Consider the following 23,732-nt stretch of genomic DNA (forward strand, 5'->3'; position numbering starts at 1 on the left):
ATTAACATTATAATCAACTAAAAATATTTTAAATGACATAGTTTTGCAATATAATGAATAAATATATTCCTCCTACTCGATCGAATATTCAAAATATTATGTATATTTTTGTACGTAGGAAGACTTGGTTTTATTGAATGACTTACAGTTTTTTTTGTTAGAACATGTTGGATGTCCCTTTCATCCCACAATCTGCAACGCTTTCCAGGTTCATCAATAGATTTTTCCCAAACAATTTTTCTTCCCATTTCTTGTAGCAAGTCATGCATCCACAATCTGTTCTTTCCGTGAACTGCCACTAGAGATTTCTTAACGAGAACATCGATTCCAATATCGGGGAAAAACTCACAACCATCCAACACTTTGGTTACAAAATCTTTCTCCTCCCCATTGAAAAGCATGCGATATCAAGAAATATTCTTTTCCTTTCTTCCAATCCATCAAAACTGATTCGAAGTCTATCAAGAATTTCTCTGTTGGAGTCCCGTTTAAGTCTTTCAATTGCACTTCTCCATTGAGTTGCATCTCTACCACACAAAAAAGAACCCAACACTTCAAGAGCTAAGGGAAGACCACCAGCGTAGCGTACAACATGTTTAGAAGCTCAATGAAAAAACCTTCTAATACTGTCTCACTATCGAAAGCTTTCAAATTAAAAAGCCGAAGTGCATCATTGGGACTCAATGTCGTAGGCTTATACACATAATCAGCTCGATAAAATGGGAGCAGATGTTCATCTCTTGTTGTTACAATGATCCTACTGCCTGAACCGAACCAATCACGCCTTCCAACCAAGTGTTCTAAGTGTTTTCTGTTATCAACATCATCGATAACAACAAGAACCTTTTGTGAGACAGCCTATGACTGATGATTGCATTTCCTTCATCAACATTGAATATATTGAATACTCTTCAGGCAAGGTTTGAGTAAGAAGTTGTTTCGTAAAGAAACAAGTCCCAATTTGTTTGAAACTCTCGAACATCAGCAAGAAAGCTTCGGCCATCAAAATGAGATGACATTTGGTCGTAAACAACTCTTGCAAGAGTGGTTTTACCGATGCCACCCATTCCACATATTCCTATAATACGGACATCATCTTCTCCAACATCGATTTTGAATACAACTCCTCTAAACGGGAACTAATTCCAACCAACTTATCATGAACAACAGGATACGTTTGACATAATTTCTGAGATCTTTTTAACAATATCTCCAATGAATTCAGATTCATGCCTACAATAGAAATTAAATTTAGTTTTTTTATTCAGTTTAAGAAATGAACAGATATAACCATGAAATAAATGATCAAACTAAGAAAGAAAAGAATGAATTACTTGTTATTCAAATGCCATCCCTTGATGTAAGAAACCTCAGTCAAAGCATTTCGCCATCTTTGGATCTTGTGTTGATCTTCCTTGTATGTCTCTTCGTGTTTGGCAAATGCTTCTCCAACTTTATCCTTTTGTTTCCTTAAATCAGACGGATCCACATCATAGAAAATTGGAAATATTTTATGACCCTTTTCCAATTTTTGTTTAACAATCTCAGCAAGTTCCTCCAAACACCAACTTGAAAAGGCGTAGGTTTTGGAGAAAACGATTACCGAACACCATGATTGTTGAATGGCTTTAAAGAGTTCTGGCGCAATCTCTTCGCCGGCCTCCAGCTTTGTGTCATCCCTGAAAGTGACGATTCCACTGCGTTGAAGAGCATCATAGAGATCTGTAAAACTTGCGCGAGTATCTTCACCTCTAAAACTCAAGAAAACATCATATTTGTGTCTAGAAATAGACGAGGAAGACGAAGGTAACGACAACATGGAGAATTATAGGAGGAAGAAAAGGATGACGCAGGAATAAACTAGGAACAGTCCAAGCAAAAGAGCAAGAATGAATAGAAAAGAAGATCAAATTTCCAAAAACAAAGGTTTCTGAGCGTAATTATTAAATACAAAAGGAAGAAAGCGTGTAGCAGTTGAAGCGTGTAGCAGTTGAAATGAAGGTGTTTTCTCATAAGAATCCAATAAGCTGAGACTGTTTTCTTTGCTTTCTTCAGTTCACTGTTGACTAGGCCTCGAGTCTAGCGTAAAGTCTACAAGGTGGACTACTTTAAGAGTAAACTACATATCATCATGAATTCACTCTCTTTCCTATTACTGTCTGTACTTTTAATATTTTCAATTTACTCACTAAACTTATAGATTAAATTTTTATCACTCAATGATGACATGAATTTTATTATTTTTTTCATAAAAAATGATTATTTTATTATTTTTTCATAAAAAATGACATATTTTTATTAATATTTTTATTATATAGAATTTATAATAAAAAAAATTAAAATATTAAATTATACAAAATCCTAAATCCCCAAATTATACATCAATATGGTAATATTGTTGGAAACCCTTTATTGCACTTCCTTTCTAAAACAATGGAGGTTTACCAGATGAAGGGAATTTGGAAGAGAAAGACCATGAAATAATCTATGAACTAGTTGCGTTGGGCAAATAGATTAAAGGCAGACACTTTACCTTTTTGCCACTGTAGTATACTTAATTTATCAGTTTCGCCCTTATCATATTTTCGCATCAATTAGTTCTCGAAATTGCTTAATTGTATCATTTTATACCCATCCCTTACTTAAAACCCTAAATTAATGGTTTAAAGTTAAAAAAAGGTTTAAGGTTGGGTTTAAGGTTATGATGTTTTGGTTTATGGTTTAAGCTATCAATTTAGGGTTTTAAGTTAGGATTATGATATAGAATGATGCAATTAAACAACTTTAAGAGCTAAACTGATGTGGAAATATTATATGGACGAAAATGGTAAATTAGATCTACAACATGGGTAAAAATTACTCTTTTGCTTTTTTTCCACATTTTCATGTACTGAATTTATAATCACAATTCTAATAATATATTTAATTTATAATTTTTCTCAATTGAGTGTATTCGACTAATATTAACTGCAATCAAACTCTTAAATACTAAGTATATATAATAATGTTTAACGTAGAGAAAATCGCCTCAGTGACCAAAAATGCCTTATAATATACGATTTTAACCAACTTTTTTTGGATTTGCCAAAATGACCAACAAAATCGCAATGCGAAATAAAAATCGCAACGCGATCCCCATAATCGCAAATCAGTTTCAAGAATCGCAACGCGTTTCTGGAAAATCGCAATGCGAATTTGTACTATCGCATTGCGATTTTCCAGAATCGCAACGCGAATATGAAAATCGCAACGTGATTCTGACTATCGCAACGAGTACCCGTAAAAATCGCAACACGTATCCGTAAATCGCAACGACAATACGTAAAATCGCAATGCGTATCCGTAAATCGCAACGAGAATACGTAAATCGCAACGCGATTCTGAATATCGCAACGAGAATCCGTAAAAATCGCAACACGTATCCGTAAATCGCAACGAGAATACGTAAAATCGCAACAAGAATCTGTAAATCGCAACGAGAATCTGTAAATCGCAACGATAATCCGTAAATCGCAACAATAATCCGTAAATCGCAACGAGAATCTGTAAATCGCAACACTGAAATTTTGGGTATAACTATGCAACAACAACAAATCATAAACTAAATCCCTAAATCGCAACTCATTCCATCTCCATCATCACTCTCTCGTGACATCCGTTCCTATATCCAACGACATCCTTCCCCATCCGGCAACAGGTTTTAGTTTCGCAGCTCGTTTGTTTAGTAAATTAATTTACAACCATGAAATCATCTAATGTTGATCATGTTTGGATAGATTTGTGTTTTGGAGGGTCATGGGAGAATGTTCATGGTGTTTTACAATATATGCCTTTACCTATGAATCTTTAACTAAAACTGTCTTTACAAAAGTTAACTTATGAAACTCTAATGTTACGTGTTTCAAAGAAATTGAATTTAGAGCCCCTAAGTGGATTTAGGTTATCTTATCAGAGAAAAGGTAAAGTTTATTTGTTATCCGACAATGAAGATGTTGAACGATTCATTGCTTATATTAGAGTTTCGCAAGATGATGTTACATTGTATGTTGTTGAACCTAAAAGTAGTGAAGTTGGGTCAGTAGCGGTAGTAATCACTAAGTTCTTCAGCCCCAGTTTATGGTGCTCACAATGTACAACGTTGTTATCAACCTCAAATTTAATGGTTCCACCACAATTTCATGACCAAGAAATTTTTGTTTCACCACATTTCCAATACCAAACACAATCTCAAACCTACAACCTTTCCCTAATCCAAATCCCAATCAATTTTCAGCACCAAATTTCGGTTTTTGTATTGACCAGTTAGATGATGATGAGCCAACAGAAAAAATTGTGAGTATTAGTCAGTATTCGAAATTTGATCTTGGTCAATACCCGGACTTTGATCTTGGTCAATACTCGGATTTGATGATGTTTCAGAAGAATCAAACCCGACGTGTAATGATTTTGATATTGGTCAATACCCAAATTTTGATGATGAAACAGGCGTTGCGAAGAAGATGTTGTTGATGATAATGAGCAGGAAGTTACGAATGTGAATGACATGTTGAACATCCATTCTGTAATTCATATAACCCTGAAGAAGAAACAGAAGGAGAATTCCCCGAAGAAGAGAAAAAGAAGAAAATGCCACGGGAGTATAACTGGAATATGCCAGAATTACTTCAGATACCGGAAGAAGTTGGTAAATAACGCAATTGATTGTTACAAAAAGTTATTCGTATCAAGAAAGATGATTGTTTTGATACAAAGGAAGACTTGAAGATAGCTTTGTATACGAAATGTGTAGAGGATGGCTATCAACTAAAAGTTAACAAATCAAGCAAAGAACGTTTCGAAACAAGGTGTATGATTAACAAAAACTGTACGTGGCGTATGATTGCAAAGAGGATAGAGATTACGTGTTTCAAGTTAGGACTTTTATTGATAAACATACATGTCAAGAACCCAAGTTTTTCCTAACCATAGACAGGCAAACAAAAGGTGTTGGGTGGTTTTTGGCTGAGTTATATTTTTGAATGACAGAGTATATCGGGGACATGAAATTATGACTGACATGAATGCTCGGTTCAAGATTAGTATCTCATATTCTCAAGCTTGGAGAGCCAAATGTTATGCCTTGAAATTGTTGAGGGGGTCGCCAGAAGCATCGTTTGCCCAACTGCCGGCTTATTGTCACAATTTAAAGCTGAAAAATCATGGTCGGTAACTCATATCAAAACAGATAGAATGGACGCTTTGAGTTGCTGTTTATCTCCATTGGTGCTGCGGTTAGTAAATCAATATAATTTTGTTAACTGATTTTGTTAGTTACATGCATTTCACATTTAAATGATTATATTTCTTGTGTATATTATTTTGTAGATTTGTTCGTTTATTACTTGTATGCGTCCGTTATATAGTTGACGGAGCACATTTGAAAGGTCGATACTTGGAGTAAACTTATTAGCAGTAGCATGGATGCTAACAATGGGATATTGCCAATAGGTTACGGGGTTGGCAAATCTGAAACCTCTTATTCATGACATGGTTTATGGGGCATCTTAGGGATTGCATAGGTCCTATTAGCAATCTGACAATCATATCCGATAGGGGTCTGCTGGTATAAAAAAGCACAAATGGACATACTGGAAGGCTGTAAAAGCTTATCGGGAAGTGGATTTCAATAAGCATATAAACTGTTTAAAACGTGTTTTGCATCAGTGTGCTCAAACACTAGAAGATGTCGGGTTTGAAAGATGGTCAAGAGTACATCAACTTGGAGCAAGATATGGTTTCATGACGTCTAATAGTGCAGAATCAATCAACGCTCTAAGTCGTCATTCCCGAAAATTACCCATTACTATGTTAATGGAGTTTTTTCGAGCCTCTATTCAACAGTGGTACTACAAGAAAATAAACCATGCATGTATTATTTCTTTGAATTCGTAACTTATAATATATTTTACTAAGTATTATTTATTTAAATTTACAGGAACATTGGAACATCGTGTTACACCATGGACTGAAAAAAAGATAACGAAACGTGTTATGAAGTCAACGTCATGGAGAGTTAAACCATGTTCAAACACTTTGTTTCAAGTACTGGATAATAACTTAAATGGGCTGGTCGATCTAAATGCAAAGACGTGTAGTTGTATGAAATAGCAAACATCTGGTTATCCGTGTGACCATGTTATAAAAGTTGCTCTTCATCTAAACCAAGATGATTCAAGCGCATACGCTATGGATTGCTATACTACAGAAGTTTATCGACAGACTTATGTCGAGATTGTCTACCCTATTCCACATCCTTCTGAGTGGGACATACCAGATGACTTACAAACAGTTTTGCCACCAGCCATGGACAGAAGGCTACCTGGCCGACCAAAAAGTCACATCGTATACCGTCTAAGGGTGAAGAAAAGAAGAGATCGACATGTAGTCGGTGCAAGGAAAGTGGTCATACAAGGTTGACATGTGGATCACCAGTGCCATCACAATCATCTTTTCCTCTACCAAAATATGGATCCTCATCAAAATCCAAAGCTCATATGGTGTCAAGCAAAAGGCAATCATATTTAAAATCCCAATCACAACTGGTTTCACCTTTTGGGACTGTTAACTTAGGTGATTTTTAAATGCAAACATTGTATTATGTGGATTTTATGTGTGAACTTTTAACATTTTCAGTTGAATTAATGATTCAGGCCAACCCTTTTGACTTAACCAACTCTTACTTATTATTCAGTTGTTATCACTTATTAGGCATTCATTTGACTATCGCAACACGGAAATTACGTTCGCGATCATCTTAATGACTATCGCAACGCGAAAATTACAATCGCAACGAGAGAATCGCAATGCGAAATGAAAATCGTAACGTGAAAATCGCAACGCGAATATGAATATCGCAACGCGGAAATTACTATCGTAATGCGAAATGAAAATCGCAACGAGAGAATCGTAATGCGAAATGAAAATCGCAACGAGGGAATCGCAATGCAAAATTAAAATCGCAACGCGAATTTAGTTTCGCGTTGCGATTTTCATTTCGCATTGCGATTCTCTCGTTGCAATTTTTATTTCGCATTGCGATAGTCATTTTTGCCTTCAACATAATGCAGATTGAAATCAACAAAATCAACCATTACATTTCAATCAATTAAACAAGCACAAATAGAATTATGTTCACATCAATTAAACAAATCAACTTTACAAATCATCTTTTACAAATCAATTAAACAATCAAAAATAAGCATTATTTCCTCATCTACTATTGAATCAACTTTTGCAGCCATACATCATTTCACGCAGCTCACTTCTGAGATTAACCTGCAGAAACCAAACATTTGCTCAAACATTGGGATAGGTGATGGCTCTCGTTCTAGAGGTGTATAGTCGGGTCGATCAGGTGATGGCTCTGGGTGAGGTGATGGCTCTCGAAGTGGAGGAAGTGGAGGCTGCTCATCATTCGTTCCATCAAAAAAACGTTGACTAGCTTTCCACCAATCAGTGGCAAGCTCATCCCCGTGGTGTCAGTCTTTGTAATGGAGTGTTGACCTCCTAACAATATAAACTCAAACAAAGTTAAACGTCTACTATTAATAACTTGTTTATATATGAAAGTATTTGTGTTAACTTACATTATTTATTGTTGCATATGGTATTAAGTCTTCCCAATCCAACAGATGTTTCCTCTTCCTGGAAATAGCCGTAGGAATATCATTTGAAGTTTTTAATGCATATGTCTGCATGCTGGGGAAAGCCTCGAATATCCAAATCTACAAACAATATAATAACAAACATTAGTAATTGTTAAATAATTAATTATAATTTTGGAAACATTATATAGAAATTCTTACCTTAAAGACCCAAACAAAGCCTGACAAAGTGTATTTCGACCCATCGCCACGCAAATTTTTGCGGTCATCAAAGGCAGACGACAACTTAGTCCAGGTAGTTTTCCATATATACGAACCCCACGGAAACAGATTCCATGCATTTAGGTCATCTACCAATAATATTAGCTCCTGAGGAATAGGTTGTTTGGCCTCTCTGCCTAAAAAGCCGGCATACAAAAGTACTAGAAGGCATACTCGGACAACATCGACGTCATCCATCCGAGTAATACCATCTTTCATATTAAACAATTTCTTCAGGTCGTCGACGTGTAAGTTCGGCTTCTCCATTGACTCATCAGGAAAAACCCGGGATAACCATGATGGGTGGGCGATATGACGAGTGTACCGGCCTACATCATCGTGTCCGAATCGTAGACCAGTGATTAAGCATAACTCCTTTCGCCCAAAACAAGTATACGCCGGTGGAAAATGAAACCATATATCTTCCTCACCACGTTGTATACCGTCGGGTAGATCGCTAGTCATGGTCTAAAGCCACAAATGGGTCAAATTAGCATCTCCACCCGGATGATGTACTCTCAGCCATGGCCCGAAGCAGGTTTCCTCAAACAACTTTCTTTGTGCAGGTGAAAGCTTCGAAGCAATTGTAGTGGCTAGGCTAACTTTATTCCTTAATGTCAATGAAGCCGAAAAAAATTTCTACAAAAACAATAAACATATCAAGTTAGATATACCAAAAACTACACTGTGAAGATATACCAAAAACAATAAACATAAATAGTAGTAGTTTATTCTTGAAACTAAAATTTGCAACACTGTTTTGTCTTTTGGTTGAAATGAAAATCGTAACGAGAGAATGACTATCGCAACGTGGAAATGAAAATCGCAACGAGAGAATCGCAACACGAAATGAAAATCGCAACGAGAGAATCGCAACGCGAAATGAAAATCGCAACGCGAAATGAAAATCGCAATGCGATTCTCTCGTTGCGATTTTCATTTCTCTCGTTGCGATAGTCATTTTCGCGTTGAGATTCTCTCGTTGCGATTTTCATTTCTCTCGTTGCGATTCTTCTGCAAATTGAAACTTGAATGGATTGCATTACTTCAACCAAAAGACAAAACAAAGACAAATACTAACTTCACAGGGTTAAAGACTAAACAGTTTAGCAGTATTGGCAGCAATCAAATGAATTTAATAAGAAATCTAAGTGAAATGGTTAATCTATTATTGAAATTACCAGTAAACTTATCATCAGTTTCAATGAAAAACCTAAAATAATGCAAAATTTCAAAATAAAAATAATTAAAAAAACTAACCCTCGGAGGTTGATTTTCCATTTCTGAATGATTGTGAGGGATTTCTGACCGTGAATTGTTGTGAGGGATTTCCCCGGAGATGGGGACGAAAATCTTCGGAGATGTGGATGGATTTCGCCGTAGAGAGTGAGAGATGGAGATGGGATTGAGTTGTGATTTTAGGATTTAGGTTATGAGTTGCGATTACGGGATATACTGTGGACGGTTCAGTGTTCCGATAATTAATATTCGTGTTTGGAATTTGAAAATAAAATACGCGTAGCGATTCTAATGGCGCTTTAAAAATCGCGTTGCGATTTACAGATACGCGTTGCGATTTTACGTATTGTCGTTGCGATTTACGGATACGCGTTGCGATTTTACGGATTCTCGTTGCGATTTACGTATTCTCGTTGCGATTTACGGATACGCGTTGCGATTTTACGTATTGTCGTTGCGATTTACGGATACGCGTTGCGATTTTTACGGGTGCTCGTTGCGATAGTCAGAATCGCGTTGCGATTTATATGTTCGCGTTGCGATTTTCATATTCGCGTTGTGATTCTGTAAAATCGCAATGTGATAGTACAAATTCGCATTGCGATTTTCCAGATACGCGTTGCGATTCTTGAAACTGATTTGCGATTCTGGGAATCGCGTTGCGATTTTTATTTCGCATTGTGATTTTGTTGGTCATTTTGGCAAATCCAAAAAAAGTTGATTAAAATCGTATATTTTAAGGCATTTTTGGTCACTGAGGCGATTTTCTCTTTAACGTATTATATAAATATGGTGAGAAAAATAAACCAAAAGATATATGGCGAGAAAAATACTATGAATAGATGAATATATTAGAATTAATAGAATGTTATCAAACTATTTAATAAATTAAACACGATTATTAAATAAAATAAATAAAATCAATAATCAGATCGTTTCTAAAAAATTTTGAAACTTCTTCAGAAGCAAAGAAATTAAATCTACCATCAACCAGTTCGTTTGGTAGGATAAGCATTAGATTCTTTAAGTAAGATCAAGAATTTGAATCCTAACAATTACAATTACAACATATTGGATTGGGACAATCGTCGCTATATGAATTAATCAATTAATAGATTGAATTTCGGTTGTTATTTTAAAAATGAAATTAAACCAAAACTAAATAGAGAAAATAATCGAATGACAAAAAATCACTAGTTTTAACATTGAATCATAAAGAAACAAAACTGTTGGAAAATATGAATGAATTGATTTATTCAATCATGACTATTCATGAAAAATAATTAAGTATTTTCATGAAAAATAGTTATTTCATCCTAAAAGTCATGTATTTCCATGTTAACCTTTTGATCAAAAGGTTATAATTTTTAATCAAATGGTTAAGTCATTTCATTTAAAGGTCTTAACATTTCAATACAAATTCCTCTCCCTATATAAAGGCTAAGTTGTGACACATCTCAACACATAAATTTTACTATTTTCTTTCAAATACTTTCCTTTCAATTCTCTGATTCTTCCAAAGTCATTTTTCAGTGATAGATAAAGACAAAGATTATGCTCAATTGTTTATAACGGTTGTGCTTATTGTTGTGAATGTTTGTTGTTGTATCCTGGGAGACCGACGTCTAACGTTACGCAAAGCACCGAGGAGATGACGAATTTGTCTTAAGGAAACTGTTCATTCAGGCCTCAACAAAACTCTTCTTTTATTTATTTAGTTTCATCCGATTACAGGTTCTATTTTAATTTCACATTTTTTTAACTTTATTATTGAAACAAAATTTTTAGATTGTAATACTACAACGCTATTTTTCAATAATTTGCAACAATCTTAAGACAAATTCCTTGTGTTGTAGTTCAATCTCAACTCAAACAGATTATCGTGGTAATATATTTAGGTTAATATATATTTCATTTCATATTATATTTATTATTTCAGTTTTTATTCTGATTACAGAAAAATGTTTGATACTTCATCCAATTCAGAGTCTAATGCGATTGTCGCTACACAGACTCAGGCTGCGAGCCAAACGTTACCTATGACCATGAGTCATAATGAAAAGCCTGCAAAATTCAATGGAGAGAATTTCAAAACATGGCAACAGAAAATGTTGTTTTATTTGACGATATTGAATCTGGCTAAATTTTTAAAGGATGATCCTCCTACTATTAGAGAGGATGAAGTGGATGCTGCAACCGCATTCAACATTACCGAAGCATGGAAGCACTCTGATTTCTTATGCCGTAACTACATCAAGAAAAGAAAGCAAGCTCAAATTGAGTCTAAACTAGGACCAAAAGGCAGTGTTTCTAAGAAGCAAAAATTTCAAGGGAAATGCTTTAATTGCAATAAGACGGGACACATGTCATCCAAATGTAGGCTTTCAAAAAGGTCCATAACAAAAGTGGGTAATGTTGTGAAAGAAATTTCCAAGGAAGTATCTGAACTTGACCTATGTGTTGTGGTCTCTGAAGTTAACTTGGTTGATTCAAATCCAAGAGAATTGTGGCATAACTTAACATATAGACTGATGAGGAATAACTCCAGTGGATGGATGACCAATTAAACGATGGACCACGAGAAAATGACGAGTCGACCAACATAGTCCACTTTTAGGCCTATTGGATGGTGGACCACGAGAGAATGACGAGTTAACCAACATATTCCAATTTCAAGCTTATCGGTCGGTAGACTATTAATATTAGAATATGAAGAAATCGAAGAGTCCACAGTCGATTTAGGGAGATTGAGGCATTTCTTGGTGAAAAGGAGGTCGAAATCACATTTAAGGGGTCGAAAAGGTACGGGGTAGAAAGTTTGGGTTTCATCGGCCAACAGATACGATGATTGGCAACTGTAGCTACGACGACCGATGAGCTCGTCCATTAAGTTTTTAACAACGGGTACTAAAATAGAACAAAAACTAAATGTTATGTATGATTTGAAAAAACAGAAAGTTTAGGTACTAAAACAGACCAAAATTAATAGTTTAAGTATTAAACACATAGTTTATTCATTTCATTTTATCTCTTAAATGTGTTTTTAGTATGGGTAAAATAAAGTGTTCCTCACTAACTATAATATGTCTCCTATTTTACTCACCGAACTTTTAATTTTTCTAATTTACACACTGAACTTTCAAATTGCTCATATTTTGATCGCTCTGAATTATTTTATTATTATTTCTATATGCTGTGGCATTTTTACTATTATTTAATTTAAAATAATTGAAAATATAAAATAAAAACATAATGTGATCGGACGCCACAACCAGCTACCATCGACCGCTGTAGATCGTAGTCGTTTGGTCTCAAATTTATGGGTCTTGTTTGTTTCGACCGCTGTAGATCGTAGTCGTTTGGTCTCAAATTTGGTGGTTGTTTCACCAGAAAATGCCCAAAAACTCATGAATCTCGACTGAAACATTTCAGCTTCTTCACTTTCGATCTCTAATTCGTGGACTCCAGAGCAAGTCCCGACAAAATGGAGGGCGGATTCGGAATCACGGTGTCGAGATGAACAAGAGCCATGAAATTGAGACAAAACAACCACCATATATGGCGGTTAACGGTGGTCGACGGTGGCTTTCGACCACCCTATGTTTTTAGTTTATATTTCAATTATTTTAAATTAAATAATAATAAAAATGTCATGTCATATAGAAATAATAAAATAATTCAAAGTAATCAAAACTGGAGTAATTTGAAAGTTCAATGAGTAAATTAAAAAGTTGAAAGTACATCGAGTAAAACAGGAGAGAAAGTATAGTTAAGTGAGGAATGATGTAATTAACCCTTTTTATTAATATCTAAAAAAAATCTGTTTATGCGTTAAGTTAGATGTATATTGTATTTAGAAAAGATATAGATTTAAAATACATGTAATATTATTTAGTGATTTGATATAATTTTTTATAATATCTCATAGAGTTGTTGTATAGGTAAGACGAATTGGAAAAAATATTATATTAAAGTTTATATAAGTTTTAAAAAAATAGTTTAGTATTTTATATTTTTAAATTAAATATAATATTTTTCCATTATTATAAAGTATAGAAAATATAAATATATTTTAAAATATAAAAATTTTAAACTCGTTTCACTTTAAATCCTATATTAACTATAATTTAATATTATATATATATATATATAATGAACTATTATATTCAACTATTATATATTCAACTAAATGATCTATTATATTCGGACCGACTCACGTCGTATAACTAACTTTAGTGAATGATGGGCTAAATAAGCTTTTTTTTTTCCTTTATGCTCTTCTTTATTGGCATATTATGTTTATATGGTGAATGGTGGTTTAATAGTATGTTTATTCCAAATTAGGTTTAGTTTAACAGAATATGTCAGGGTTAAAAGACTAAAATTGTTGGTACATTATTTCACATTACTATTTTTATTAAGTAAACGATCAAGTTTTTTTAAAAAAATATATATATCAAAATATAGTAGAAAACTTACGCAAAGAATTACCAAGACGAGAGTGGTGATTAGAAAGTCGGCATAATCAACAAACTTTTCTCTGTGTCCATCAACGGTGGAGTCTTCATTCAATTTGTGGGCTACTTTGATTGATGTGTTGCTCTGTTGTAAGTTGGACATCTTCCAAATCTTTCTCATACACTATCCCAACCCCACATTTCTTCACCCCAACACCTTTGCCAAAATATTCGAATGACAATTCAACTTCATCGCATTCCTGATTTGAGCAATCAGGTGTTGATGTATTCTCGGTTTCACTTTCACCACATTCGTTCTTCAAGGAATATGGATATACAAGTCACGCCCCCAGTAACGAAGAAAAGGTGGTCATTTTTATGGGCTGATTAAATCTATTCCCTAAAGGAATGTATAACATACCAAGATTTCGAGCTCCTCTACAACTGACATCACACCAGATTTGCTCATCCCCCGAAGAATCACCACCGGCAAAAATGCAGCAGAAAGCAACTCCCATCCATTGACTATCATTCCGAATATTGAGAGGCAGTGGCATCTTTATTGAAGAGTCGACTCTTTGATGGCTGAACCATTCCGGGATTTCACTTCCAGGCATAATAACAGCAAACCTTTCTCTTGAATTTGCAAATACCTGCAAAATAAAACACCTTTTCGCTGGTAACTAAAAACACAAATTCTTAAGTACGAGATTTTGTTAAGCAAAAAAGAGAGATCGAACAACCTTGAGATGTTTTTTCAGCAATGTTAATGCATTGATGTTCTCAGCCAATCTGCAGCAGTTGATACCTTTAAACATGAAAACCATTCGATTGTATACTTTTGATGGATTAGCAATTAGTTCCAGAGAAGCACAATCATCTATGCTCACATATTCTACACTTGTTGGAAGCTCAGGCAACGATTTCAGCCCTCGGCAATTCATCAAGACCTTTAAGCTTGGAAAGTCGAGTAAGAGAATCAGGTAGGCTGATGAAATTGTTACCACTGAGATTGAGCATTACCAAAGAGGATAGACAAGAAATATCATTAGGAATATCTCCTTCACAAAGATTGCAGTCCCTTAGATTCAGCTCTGTCAATGAACTCAAACCCGACAACGAAGGCAATATCGGAGCCATTGAATTTGTCTTTCCTCTTTGGAATTTTTTGAAGAGAGAAGGCAGATTTTTTCGAAACTTAGATGAAGATCCCTTGCGGCCGTTGAAAGACAAAACTTTAAGATTTTTAAGTCGAAAAATGCAGGACGGTGGTTTTGTTATGGCCGTTTCACTCAAGTCGAGTTCTTCCAAAAACTCTGCTAGCTGCAAACTCGCTGGCAAAAATCCAACTCTATAACATCCGGAAAGATCAAGAGTTTTCAGACAATCCATTTTGTAATCAATCTCTGGAAACCAAAGAAGATTTGAGCAACCCGAGAGAATGAATGTTTGAAGAGAGTCCAATCCAATTTTGGTTGGAAGTTTCCTAAGACTTTTGCAGCCTCTCAAATTCAAATTTTGAAGCCTCTTAAGCTCTGCTATGGATGGATGAACATCAACTATTTTTGTACAACCTTCCAGGATCAGAACTTCAAGATCTGGGGCCATTGTGAAGTCCGGAGTCTTGATCAGGTTCGGGGAGCCTCTGAGGTTTAACACTTTCAGCTTGTACAAGGGCTGTTGAAAACAATAATAAATTAGAGAGAAACGAGAAAACATAAGAAAGCTCATTCTTGTTATTTTTGTCTCTATCATAATCAAATTTTCATCATTCATCTTAAAAATAGAATTAATTCTTACTCTGGTTCCCTTCCATAGTTGTTTAACGTGACTGTATTGTAACAGAAGTGCAACCAGGTTGTCCGGTTGAAAGCCTGAGAAGGACATCCTTTCCAATCTAAAAGCTCATTAGAAAGATATTTGAGACCATCACAATTTGAGAGGCAAAGAACTTTGAGCAATCTCAATCTTTTCAGCTTCGAGAAGGCATCGACACTCAAATTGAGTGTCTTGTTCGATTCCCTGATAACCATGAGAAAAACAAAAAATGAGCTTCAAACTATGCAAAAACAAATCCAATACCTAAAAGCTATGTTGCTCCATTACTGTGTTTTCAATCATCCGTATTTGATACTTGTATCTGACGCATTAGAGTATTGTAATATGATATTTCAAGAACTCTTCGAATCCATGGAAAAACGTTAAAATCAATACCCATGTTTTCCTACCTTTGATTGTCGATGATCATGGCTTCAATCACCTCCGTGGCCTACAAGTAATCAAGAACAGAGTATAAGAAGACAGAATGAATGGCTTACTCCATGATAAAACTTGACAATTTACACCTATGTTTAACATTACGATAATCTTTAATCGGAATATAGTAAACAAATCACTTTAAACAAATTATAACATTTGCCAATGAGAGTGATTTATTGATATTCAACTAAAAATATTTTAAATGACATAGTTTTGCAATATAATGAATAAATATTCAAAATATTATGTATATTTTTGTACGTAGGAAGACTTGGTTTTATTGAATTACATACAGTTTTTTTTGTTAGAACATGTTGGATGTCCCTTTCATCCCACAATCTGCAACGCTTTCCAGGTTCGTCAATAGATTTTTCCCAAACAATTTTTCTTCCCATTTCTTGTAGCAAGTCATGCATCCACAATCTGTTGTCTCCATCAACTGCCACTAGGGATTTCTTAACAAGAACATCGATTCCAATATCTGGGAAAAACTCACAACCATCCAACACTTTGGTTACAAAATCTTTCTCCTCCCCATTGAAGAAGCATGCGATATCAAGAAATATATTCTTTTCCCTTTCTTCCAATCCATCAAAACTGATTAGAAGTCTATCACGAATTTCTTTGTTGGAGTCTCGTTTAAGTCTTTCAATTGCACTTCTCCATTGAGTTGCATCTCTACCACACAAAAAAGAACCCAACACTTCAAGAGCTAAGGGAAGACCACCAGCGTAGCGTACAACATGCTTAGAAAGCTCAATGAAAACACCTTCTAATACTGTCTCACTATCGAAAGCTTTCAATTTAAAAAGCCGAAGTGCATCATTGGGACTCAATGTTGTAGGCTTATACACATAATCGACTCGATAGGATCGGAGGAGATGTTCATCTCTTGTTGTTACAATGATCCTACTGCCTAAACCGAACCAATCACGCCTTCCAACCAAGTGTTCCAAGTGTTTTCTGTTATCAACATCATCGATAACAACAAGAACCTTTTTGTGAGACAACCTATGATTGATGATTGCATTTCCTTCATTAACATCGAATATATTGAATCCTCCTTCGGACAATGTTTGAGTAAGAAGTTGTTTCTGTAAAGAAGCAAGTCCCAATTTGTTTGAAACTTCTCGAACATCAGCAAGAAAGCTTTTACCTTCAAAATGAGATGACATTTGGTCGTAAACAACTCTTGCAAGAGTGGTTTTACCAATGCCACCCATTCCACATATTCCTATAATACGGACATCATCTTCTCCAACATCGATTTTTGAATACAACTCTTCCAAACGGGAACTAATTCCGACCAACTTATCATGAACAATCGGATACGTTTGACATAATTTTGCCGAGAGTTTTTTAACAATAGTTCCAATGAATTTAGATTCATGCCTACAACAGAAATTAAATTTAGTTTTTTTATTCATTTAAGAAATGAACAGATATGTCCATTAAATAAATGATCAAAGAGAGAAAAGAATGAATTACTTGTTATTCAAATGCCATCCCTTGATGTTAGAAACCTCAGTGAAAGCATTTCGCCATATTTGGATCTTGTGTCGATCTTCCTTGTATGTATCATCGTGTTTGGAGAATGCTTCTCCAACTTTATACTTTTGTTTTCTTAAATCAGACGGATCCACATCATAGAAAATTGGAAATATTTTATGACCCTTTTCCAATTTTTGTTTAACAATCTCAGCAAGCTCCTCTAAACACCAACTTGAAAAGGCGTAGGTTTTGGAGAAAACGATTACCGAGCACCATGATTGTTGAATGGCTTTAAAGAGTTCTGGGGCAATCTCTTCGCCGGTCTCCAGCTCCGGCTCATCCCTGAAAGTGACGATTCCACTGCGTTGAAGAGCATCATAGAGATGATATGTAAAAGTTCTGCGGATATCTTCACCTCTAAAACTCAAGAAAATATCATATTTGTGGCCGGAAATAGACGAGGAAGACGAAGGCAACGACAACATGACGAATTAGAGGAGGAAGAAAAGGGTGTCTCAATCTGATGTTCAAATCAAAGAAATATAGATGGCTTGATATGCAGGAAGAAACTAGGAAGAGTCCAAATATATGAGCATCAATAAATAGAAAAAGAGATGAAATTTCCAAGAAGCTGTTTTCCCGGAAGAATCCAAGAAGCTGAGACTACAACTGTTTGCTTTGCTTTCTTCTCTTCACTGTTGACTAGCCTCGAGTCGAGTGTAAAGTCCACATGGTGGACTCTACTTTAATTATAAATTACAATATAAAATTATTTTAACTTTTAGACCATTTTTTTTTAAAAAAATCCCATTAATATTTAAAAGAAATTGAATCTAATGATAAAAAATTTTTATTTTCTTTCTAAATTTTAAATTTAAACAATTACATTATAAAAATATATATTTATTCTCAATAATTAAAAAATATTGGATAAATATTATTTTAAAATATTTTATGATACATAAAATATTTGATGATATTCAAATTTGTTTTTTTACACATTAATACTTTAACAATACATAAATTAATATATTTTTTCAATATTGACATTTCTTTTATAACGGTTTTATTTTTACAAAGATACTCAATTAAACAATTTGTTTATTTTTTTTTTCACATTTTTATGTACTTAATTTACAATCACAATTATCTAGTAATACATCGATTTATAATTTTTCTCAATTGGACGTATTCCATTAACACTAACTGCAATCAAACTCTTAAATAATACCAAGTATATATAAGAAAAATATTCAACGTATGATATAAATTTGGTCAGAAAAATAAACTGCATGGTAAAACTTTTGACCATTTACACTATGTTTAACATTACGATAATCTTTTGATCGGAATATAGTAAATAAATCACTTTAAGCAAATTATAACATTTTCCAATGAGAGTGATTTACTGAAATTATATACTTAGTCAAATCCTTATTAACATTTATAATCAACTAAAAGTATTTTAAATGACATAGTTTTGCAATATAATGAATAAATATATTCATCCTACTCGATCAAATATTCAAAATATTATGTATATTTTTGTACGTAGGAAGACTTGGTTTTATTGAATGACTTACAGTTTTTTTTGTTAGAACATGTTGGATGTCCCTTTCATCCCACAATCTGCAACACTTTCCAGGTTCATCAATAGATTTTTCCCGAACAATTTTTCTTCCCATTTCTTGTAGCAAGTCATGCATCCACAAGCTGTTGTCTCCATTACCTGCCACTAGAGATTTCTTAACGAGAACATTGATTCCAAAATCTGGGAAAAACTCAACCATCCAACACTTTTTATATTAATATCTAAAATAATTTTGTTTATGTGTTAAATTAGAGGTATATTGTATTTAGAAAAAAAATAAAGCCAAAATACATGTTTATATGGTGAATGATGGGCTAAAGAAGCTTTTTCCCCTCTTCTTTATTGACGTATTATGTTTATATGGTGAATGATGATTTAAATACTATGTTTATTCCAAATTAGGTTTAGTTTAATAGAATATAAGTGTTAAAGAATAAAATTGTTACTTCATTATGTCACATTACTATATTTATTAAGTCAACCACCAATTTTTTTTACAAATATATATCAAAATATAGTAGTTGGACGATCAAAACAAAAGTAGAAAAATAGATGAGGTACCAAATAGACAACTTACGCAAAGAATTAGTAAGACGAGAGTGGTGATTATGTACGTAATGGTTCCCAACACGTCTCTCTATATGTCCATCAACAGTGGAGTCTTCATTCAATTTGTGCCCTTCTTTGATGTGTTGCTCTGTTGTAAGTTGGGCATCTTCCAAATCTTTCTCATACACTATCCCAACCCCACATTTCTTCACCCCAACACCTTTGCCACGAGCAACATATTCGAATGACAATTCAAGTTCATCGCATTCCTGATTTGAGCAATCCTGTGTTGATGTATTCTTGGTTTCACGTTCACCACATTCATTCTCCAATGAATATGGATATGGATATAACACGTCACGCCGAAAATAACCAAGAAAAAGGTGGTCAGTTTTTATGGGCTGATTAAATCCTTTCCCTAAAGGAATGGGAAAGCCACCAAGACGTCGAGGTTCTACATAATGGATAACAGCTTTACAGCTGATAAACTCATCCCCCGAAGAATCACCACCAGAAAAAATGCAGCAGAAAGCAACCCCCATCCATTGACTATCATTCCGAATATTGAGAGGCAGTGGCATCTTGATTGAAGAGTCGACTCTTTGATGGCTGAACCATTCCGGGATTTCACTTCCAGGCATAATAACATCGAACCTTCTAAAAGAATTTGCAATACCTGCAAATAAAGCACCCTTCGCTGGTAACTAAAAACACAAATCTTAAGAACGAGATTTTGTTAAGCAAAAAAGAGAGATTGAACAACCTTGATATGTTTTTTCAGTAATGTTAATGCATTGATGTTCTCAGCCAATCTGTAGCAGTTGGTACCTATAACACGCACCAAACCCCTTGAATTGCAAACTTTAGATGGATTAGCAATTAGTTCCAAAGAAGAACAATCTTCTATGTCCACAATTATTATACTTGTTGGAAGCTCAGGCAAAGATTTCAGCCCCCGGCAATTCATCAATTCAAGATATTTAAGATTGGAAAGTCGAGTAAGAGAATCAGGTAGGCTGATGAAATTGTTACTGCTGAGATTGAGCATTACCAAAGAGGATAGACAAGAAATATCATTAGGAATATCTCCTTCACAAAGATTGCAGTCCCTTAGTTTCAGCTGTGTCAATGAACTCAAACCCGACAATGAAGGCAACATCAGAGCCATTGAATTTGTCTCTTCTCTCTGGATTTTTTTGAAGGGAGAAGGCAGATTTTTTCGATACTTAGATGAAGATCCCTTGCAGCCGTTGAAAGACAATACTTTAAGATTTTTAAGTTGAAAAATGAAGTATGGTGGTTTTGTTATGGCCGTTTCACTCAAGTCGAGCTCTTCCAAAAACTCTGCTAGCTGCAAACTCTCTGGCAAAAATCCAACTCTATAACATCCGGAAAGATCAAGAGTTTTTAGACAATCCATTTTGCAATCAATCTCTGGAAACCAAAGAAGTTTTGAGCACCAGAAAGAATGAATGTTTGTCTGACGCATTAGAGTATTGTAATATGATATTTCAAGAACTCTTCGAATCCATGGAAAAACGTTAAAATCAATACCCATGTTTTCCTACCTTTGATTGTCGATGATAATGGCTTCAATCACCTCCGTGGCCTACAAGTAATCAAGAACAGAGTATAAGAAGACAGAATGAATGGTTTAAACCGCATGATAAAACTTTTGATCGGAATATAGTAAATAGATCACTTTAAACAAATTATAACATTTTCCTATGAGAATGATTTACTGAAATTATGTACTTATTCAAATCCTTATAACATTTATAATCAACTAAAAGTATTTTAAATGACATAGTTTTGCAATATAATGAATAAATATATTCATCCTACTCGATCAAATATTCAAAATATTATGTATATTTTTGTACATGGGAAGACTTAGTTTCTTTTGTTAGAACATGTTGGATGTCCCTTTCATCCCACAATCTGCAACGCTTTCCAGGTTCATCAATAGATTTTTCCCAAACAATTTTTCTTCCCATTTCTTGTAGCAAATCATGCATCCATAATTTGTTGTCTTCATCAACTGCCACTAGGGATTTCATAGCAAGAACATCGATTCCAATATCTGGGAAAAACTCACAACCATCCAACACTTTGGTTACAAAATCTTTCTCCTCCCCATTGAAGAAACATGCGATATCAAGAAATATATTCTTTTCCCTTCCTTCCAATCCATCAAAACTGATTCGAAGTCTATCAAGAATTTCTTTGTTGGAGTCTCGTTTAAGTCTTTCAATTGCACTTCTCCATTGAGTTGAATCTCTACCACACAAAAAAGAACCCAACACTTCAAGAGCTAAGGGAAGACCACCAGCATAACTTATAACATGTTCAGAAAGCTCAATGAAAACATCTTCCAACGCTGTCTCACTATCGAAAGCTTTCAAATTAAAAAGCCGAAGTGCATCATTGGGACTCAATGTTGTAGGCTTATACACATAATCGGCTCGATAAGATCGGAGCAGATGTTCATCTCTTGTTGTTACAATGATCCTACTGCCTGAACCGAACCAATCACGCCTTCCAACCAAGTGTTCCAAGTGTTTTCTGTTATCAACATCATCGATAACAACAAGAACCTTTTTGTGAGACAACCTATGACTGATGATTGCATTTCCTTCATCAACATCGAATATATTGAATCCTCCTTCAGTCCCAATTTGTTTGAAACTTCTCGAACATTAGCAAGAAAGCTTTTGCCATCAAAATGAGATGACATTTGGTCGTAAACAACTCTTGCAAGAGTGGTTTTACCGATGCCACCCATTCCACATATTCCTATAATACGGACATCATCTTCCCCAATATCCATTTTTGAATACAACTCCTCCAAACGGGAACTAATTCCGACCAGCTTATCATGAACAACAGGATACGTTTGACATAATGTTGCTGATACTTTTTTAACAATATCTCCAATGAATTCAGATTCATGCCTACAATAGAAATTAAATTTAGTTTTTTTATTCAGTTTAAGAAATGAACAGATAAAGAATGAATTACTTGTTATTCAAATGCCATCCCTTGATGTAAGAAACCTCAGTCAAAGCATTTCGCCATCTTTGGACCTTGTGTTGATCTTCCTTGTATGTCTCTTCGTGTTTGGCAAATGCTTCTCCAACTTTATCCTTTTGTTTCCTTAAATCAGACGGATCCACATCATAGAAAATTGGAAATACTTTATGACCTTTTTCCAATTTTTGTTTAACAATCTCAGCAAGCTCCTCCAAACACCAACTTGAAAAGGCGTAGGTTTTGGAGAAAACGATTACCGAGCACCATGATTGTTGAATGGCTTTAAAGAGTTCTGGCGCAATCTCTTCGCCGGCCTCCAGCTTTGGATCATCCCTGAAAGTGACGATTCCACTGCGTTGAAGAGCATCATAGAGATGATCTGTAAAACTTCTGCGGGTATCTTCACCTCTAAAACTCAAGAAGACATCATATTTGTGTCTAGAAATAGACGAGGAAGACGAAGGTAACGACAACATGGAGAATTATAGGAGGAAGAAAAGGATATCTCAATCTGATGTTCAATATCAATATATATATACACACACACACACACACATAGATGGCCTAAAACGCAGGAAGAAACTAGGAACAGTCCAAGTAAAAGAGCAAGAATGAAGAGAAAAGGAGATCAAATTTAAAAACAAAGGCTTCTGAGCAATTTCTGTATAATTATTAATACGAAAGGAAGAAAGCTTGTAGTGGTGGAAATGAGGTTTTCCGGAAGAATCCAATAAATTTAGACTACAACTGTTTCCTTTGATTTCTTCTGTTCACTGTTGACTAGGCCTTGAGTCGTCAAAGTGGACTATTTTAATTATAAATTATAATATAAAATTATTTTAACTTTTAGACTTTTCTTCCATTAATAATTTTAAAAATATTATTCTATTATAAATTTCAAATCTCTACCGAATCACTCATACTTATCTAGATTAATTAATTAATAAATCAATAACGATGATTATAAAAATAAAATTTTAAATAGATATTATTCTATAATATTATAGACTATTTAAAAAAGATGGTGAGAGAAATAAATCATAAGATATATGGTGAGAAAAATAAACTATGAATAAATGAATATATTAAAATTAATAGAATGTTATTAAACTATTTAATACATTAAGCACAATTATTAAAAAAATATATACGAAATCAATAATTGGACCGTCTGCAAAGAAATTTGAAGTTTCTTTAGAAGTGATAACA

The 23,732-nt window shown here is 34.4% G+C and overlaps 3 protein-coding genes and 1 pseudogene across 3 annotated transcripts; all 4 read right to left on the reverse strand.

Annotated features, from left to right (window-relative positions):
- Positions 1–430: 430 nt before the first annotated feature.
- Positions 431–1,819, reverse strand: LOC120167371 (annotated as a pseudogene).
- Positions 1,820–14,699: 12,880 nt separating this feature from the next.
- On the reverse strand, positions 14,700–17,114 carry LOC120167243 (TMV resistance protein N-like). Its single transcript, XM_039176314.1, has 4 exons — positions 16,153–17,114; positions 15,829–15,869; positions 15,401–15,622; positions 14,700–15,277 (listed from the first exon to the last, which is right to left on the reverse strand). Exons 1-4 carry the CDS (start codon positions 17,080–17,082, stop codon positions 15,262–15,264), a joined length of 1,209 nt encoding a protein of 402 aa, XP_039032245.1. The 5' UTR covers positions 17,083–17,114; the 3' UTR covers positions 14,700–15,261.
- Positions 17,115–17,343: 229 nt separating this feature from the next.
- On the reverse strand, positions 17,344–17,855 carry LOC120167372 (disease resistance protein RPV1-like). The gene has a single exon (XM_039176406.1). The coding sequence runs from the start codon at positions 17,833–17,835 to the stop codon at positions 17,344–17,346; it is 492 nt and encodes a 163-aa protein (XP_039032337.1). The 5' UTR covers positions 17,836–17,855.
- A 2,726-nt stretch (positions 17,856–20,581) lies between these two features.
- LOC120167373 (TMV resistance protein N-like) lies at positions 20,582–23,066 on the reverse strand. The gene is made up of 6 exons (XM_039176407.1): positions 22,512–23,066; positions 22,189–22,444; positions 21,374–22,087; positions 21,059–21,099; positions 20,811–20,869; positions 20,582–20,676 (listed from the first exon to the last, which is right to left on the reverse strand). Exons 1-6 carry the CDS (start codon positions 22,997–22,999, stop codon positions 20,582–20,584), a joined length of 1,653 nt encoding a protein of 550 aa, XP_039032338.1. The 5' UTR covers positions 23,000–23,066.
- Between the last annotated feature and the right edge of the window lie 666 nt (positions 23,067–23,732).

The sequence above is a fragment of the Hibiscus syriacus genome, unplaced genomic scaffold (assembly GCF_006381635.1).
Source record: "Hibiscus syriacus cultivar Baekdansim isolate YM2019G1 unplaced genomic scaffold, ASM638163v2 tig00111671_pilon, whole genome shotgun sequence".
NCBI classification, from domain to species: Eukaryota; Viridiplantae; Streptophyta; class Magnoliopsida; order Malvales; family Malvaceae; genus Hibiscus; species Hibiscus syriacus.

Coding starts and splice junctions, on each gene's coding strand:
- LOC120167373 (XM_039176407.1), bottom strand. CDS start 22,999: ATGTTGTCGTTACCTTCGTCTTCCTCGTCTATTTCTAGACACAAATAT. Junction 22,445..22,511: donor GGATGGCATTTGAATAACAA/GTAATTCATTCT, acceptor TTTCTATTGTAG/GCATGAATCTGAATTCATTG. Junction 22,088..22,188: donor GCAAAAGCTTTCTTGCTAAT/GTTCGAGAAGTT, acceptor TCTCACAAAAAG/GTTCTTGTTGTTATCGATGA.
- LOC120167243 (XM_039176314.1), bottom strand. CDS start 17,082: ATGGGTGGCATTGGTAAAACCACTCTTGCAAGAGTTGTTTACGACCAA. Junction 15,870..16,152: donor ATGTTCTAACAAAAAAAACT/GTATGTAATTCA, acceptor GATTACTTGTAG/GCCACGGAGGTGATTGAAGC. Junction 15,623..15,828: donor ATGATCATCGACAATCAAAG/GTAGGAAAACAT, acceptor CATGGTTATCAG/GGAATCGAACAAGACACTCA.
- LOC120167372 (XM_039176406.1), bottom strand. CDS start 17,835: ATGTTGTCGTTGCCTTCGTCTTCCTCGTCTATTTCCGGCCACAAATAT.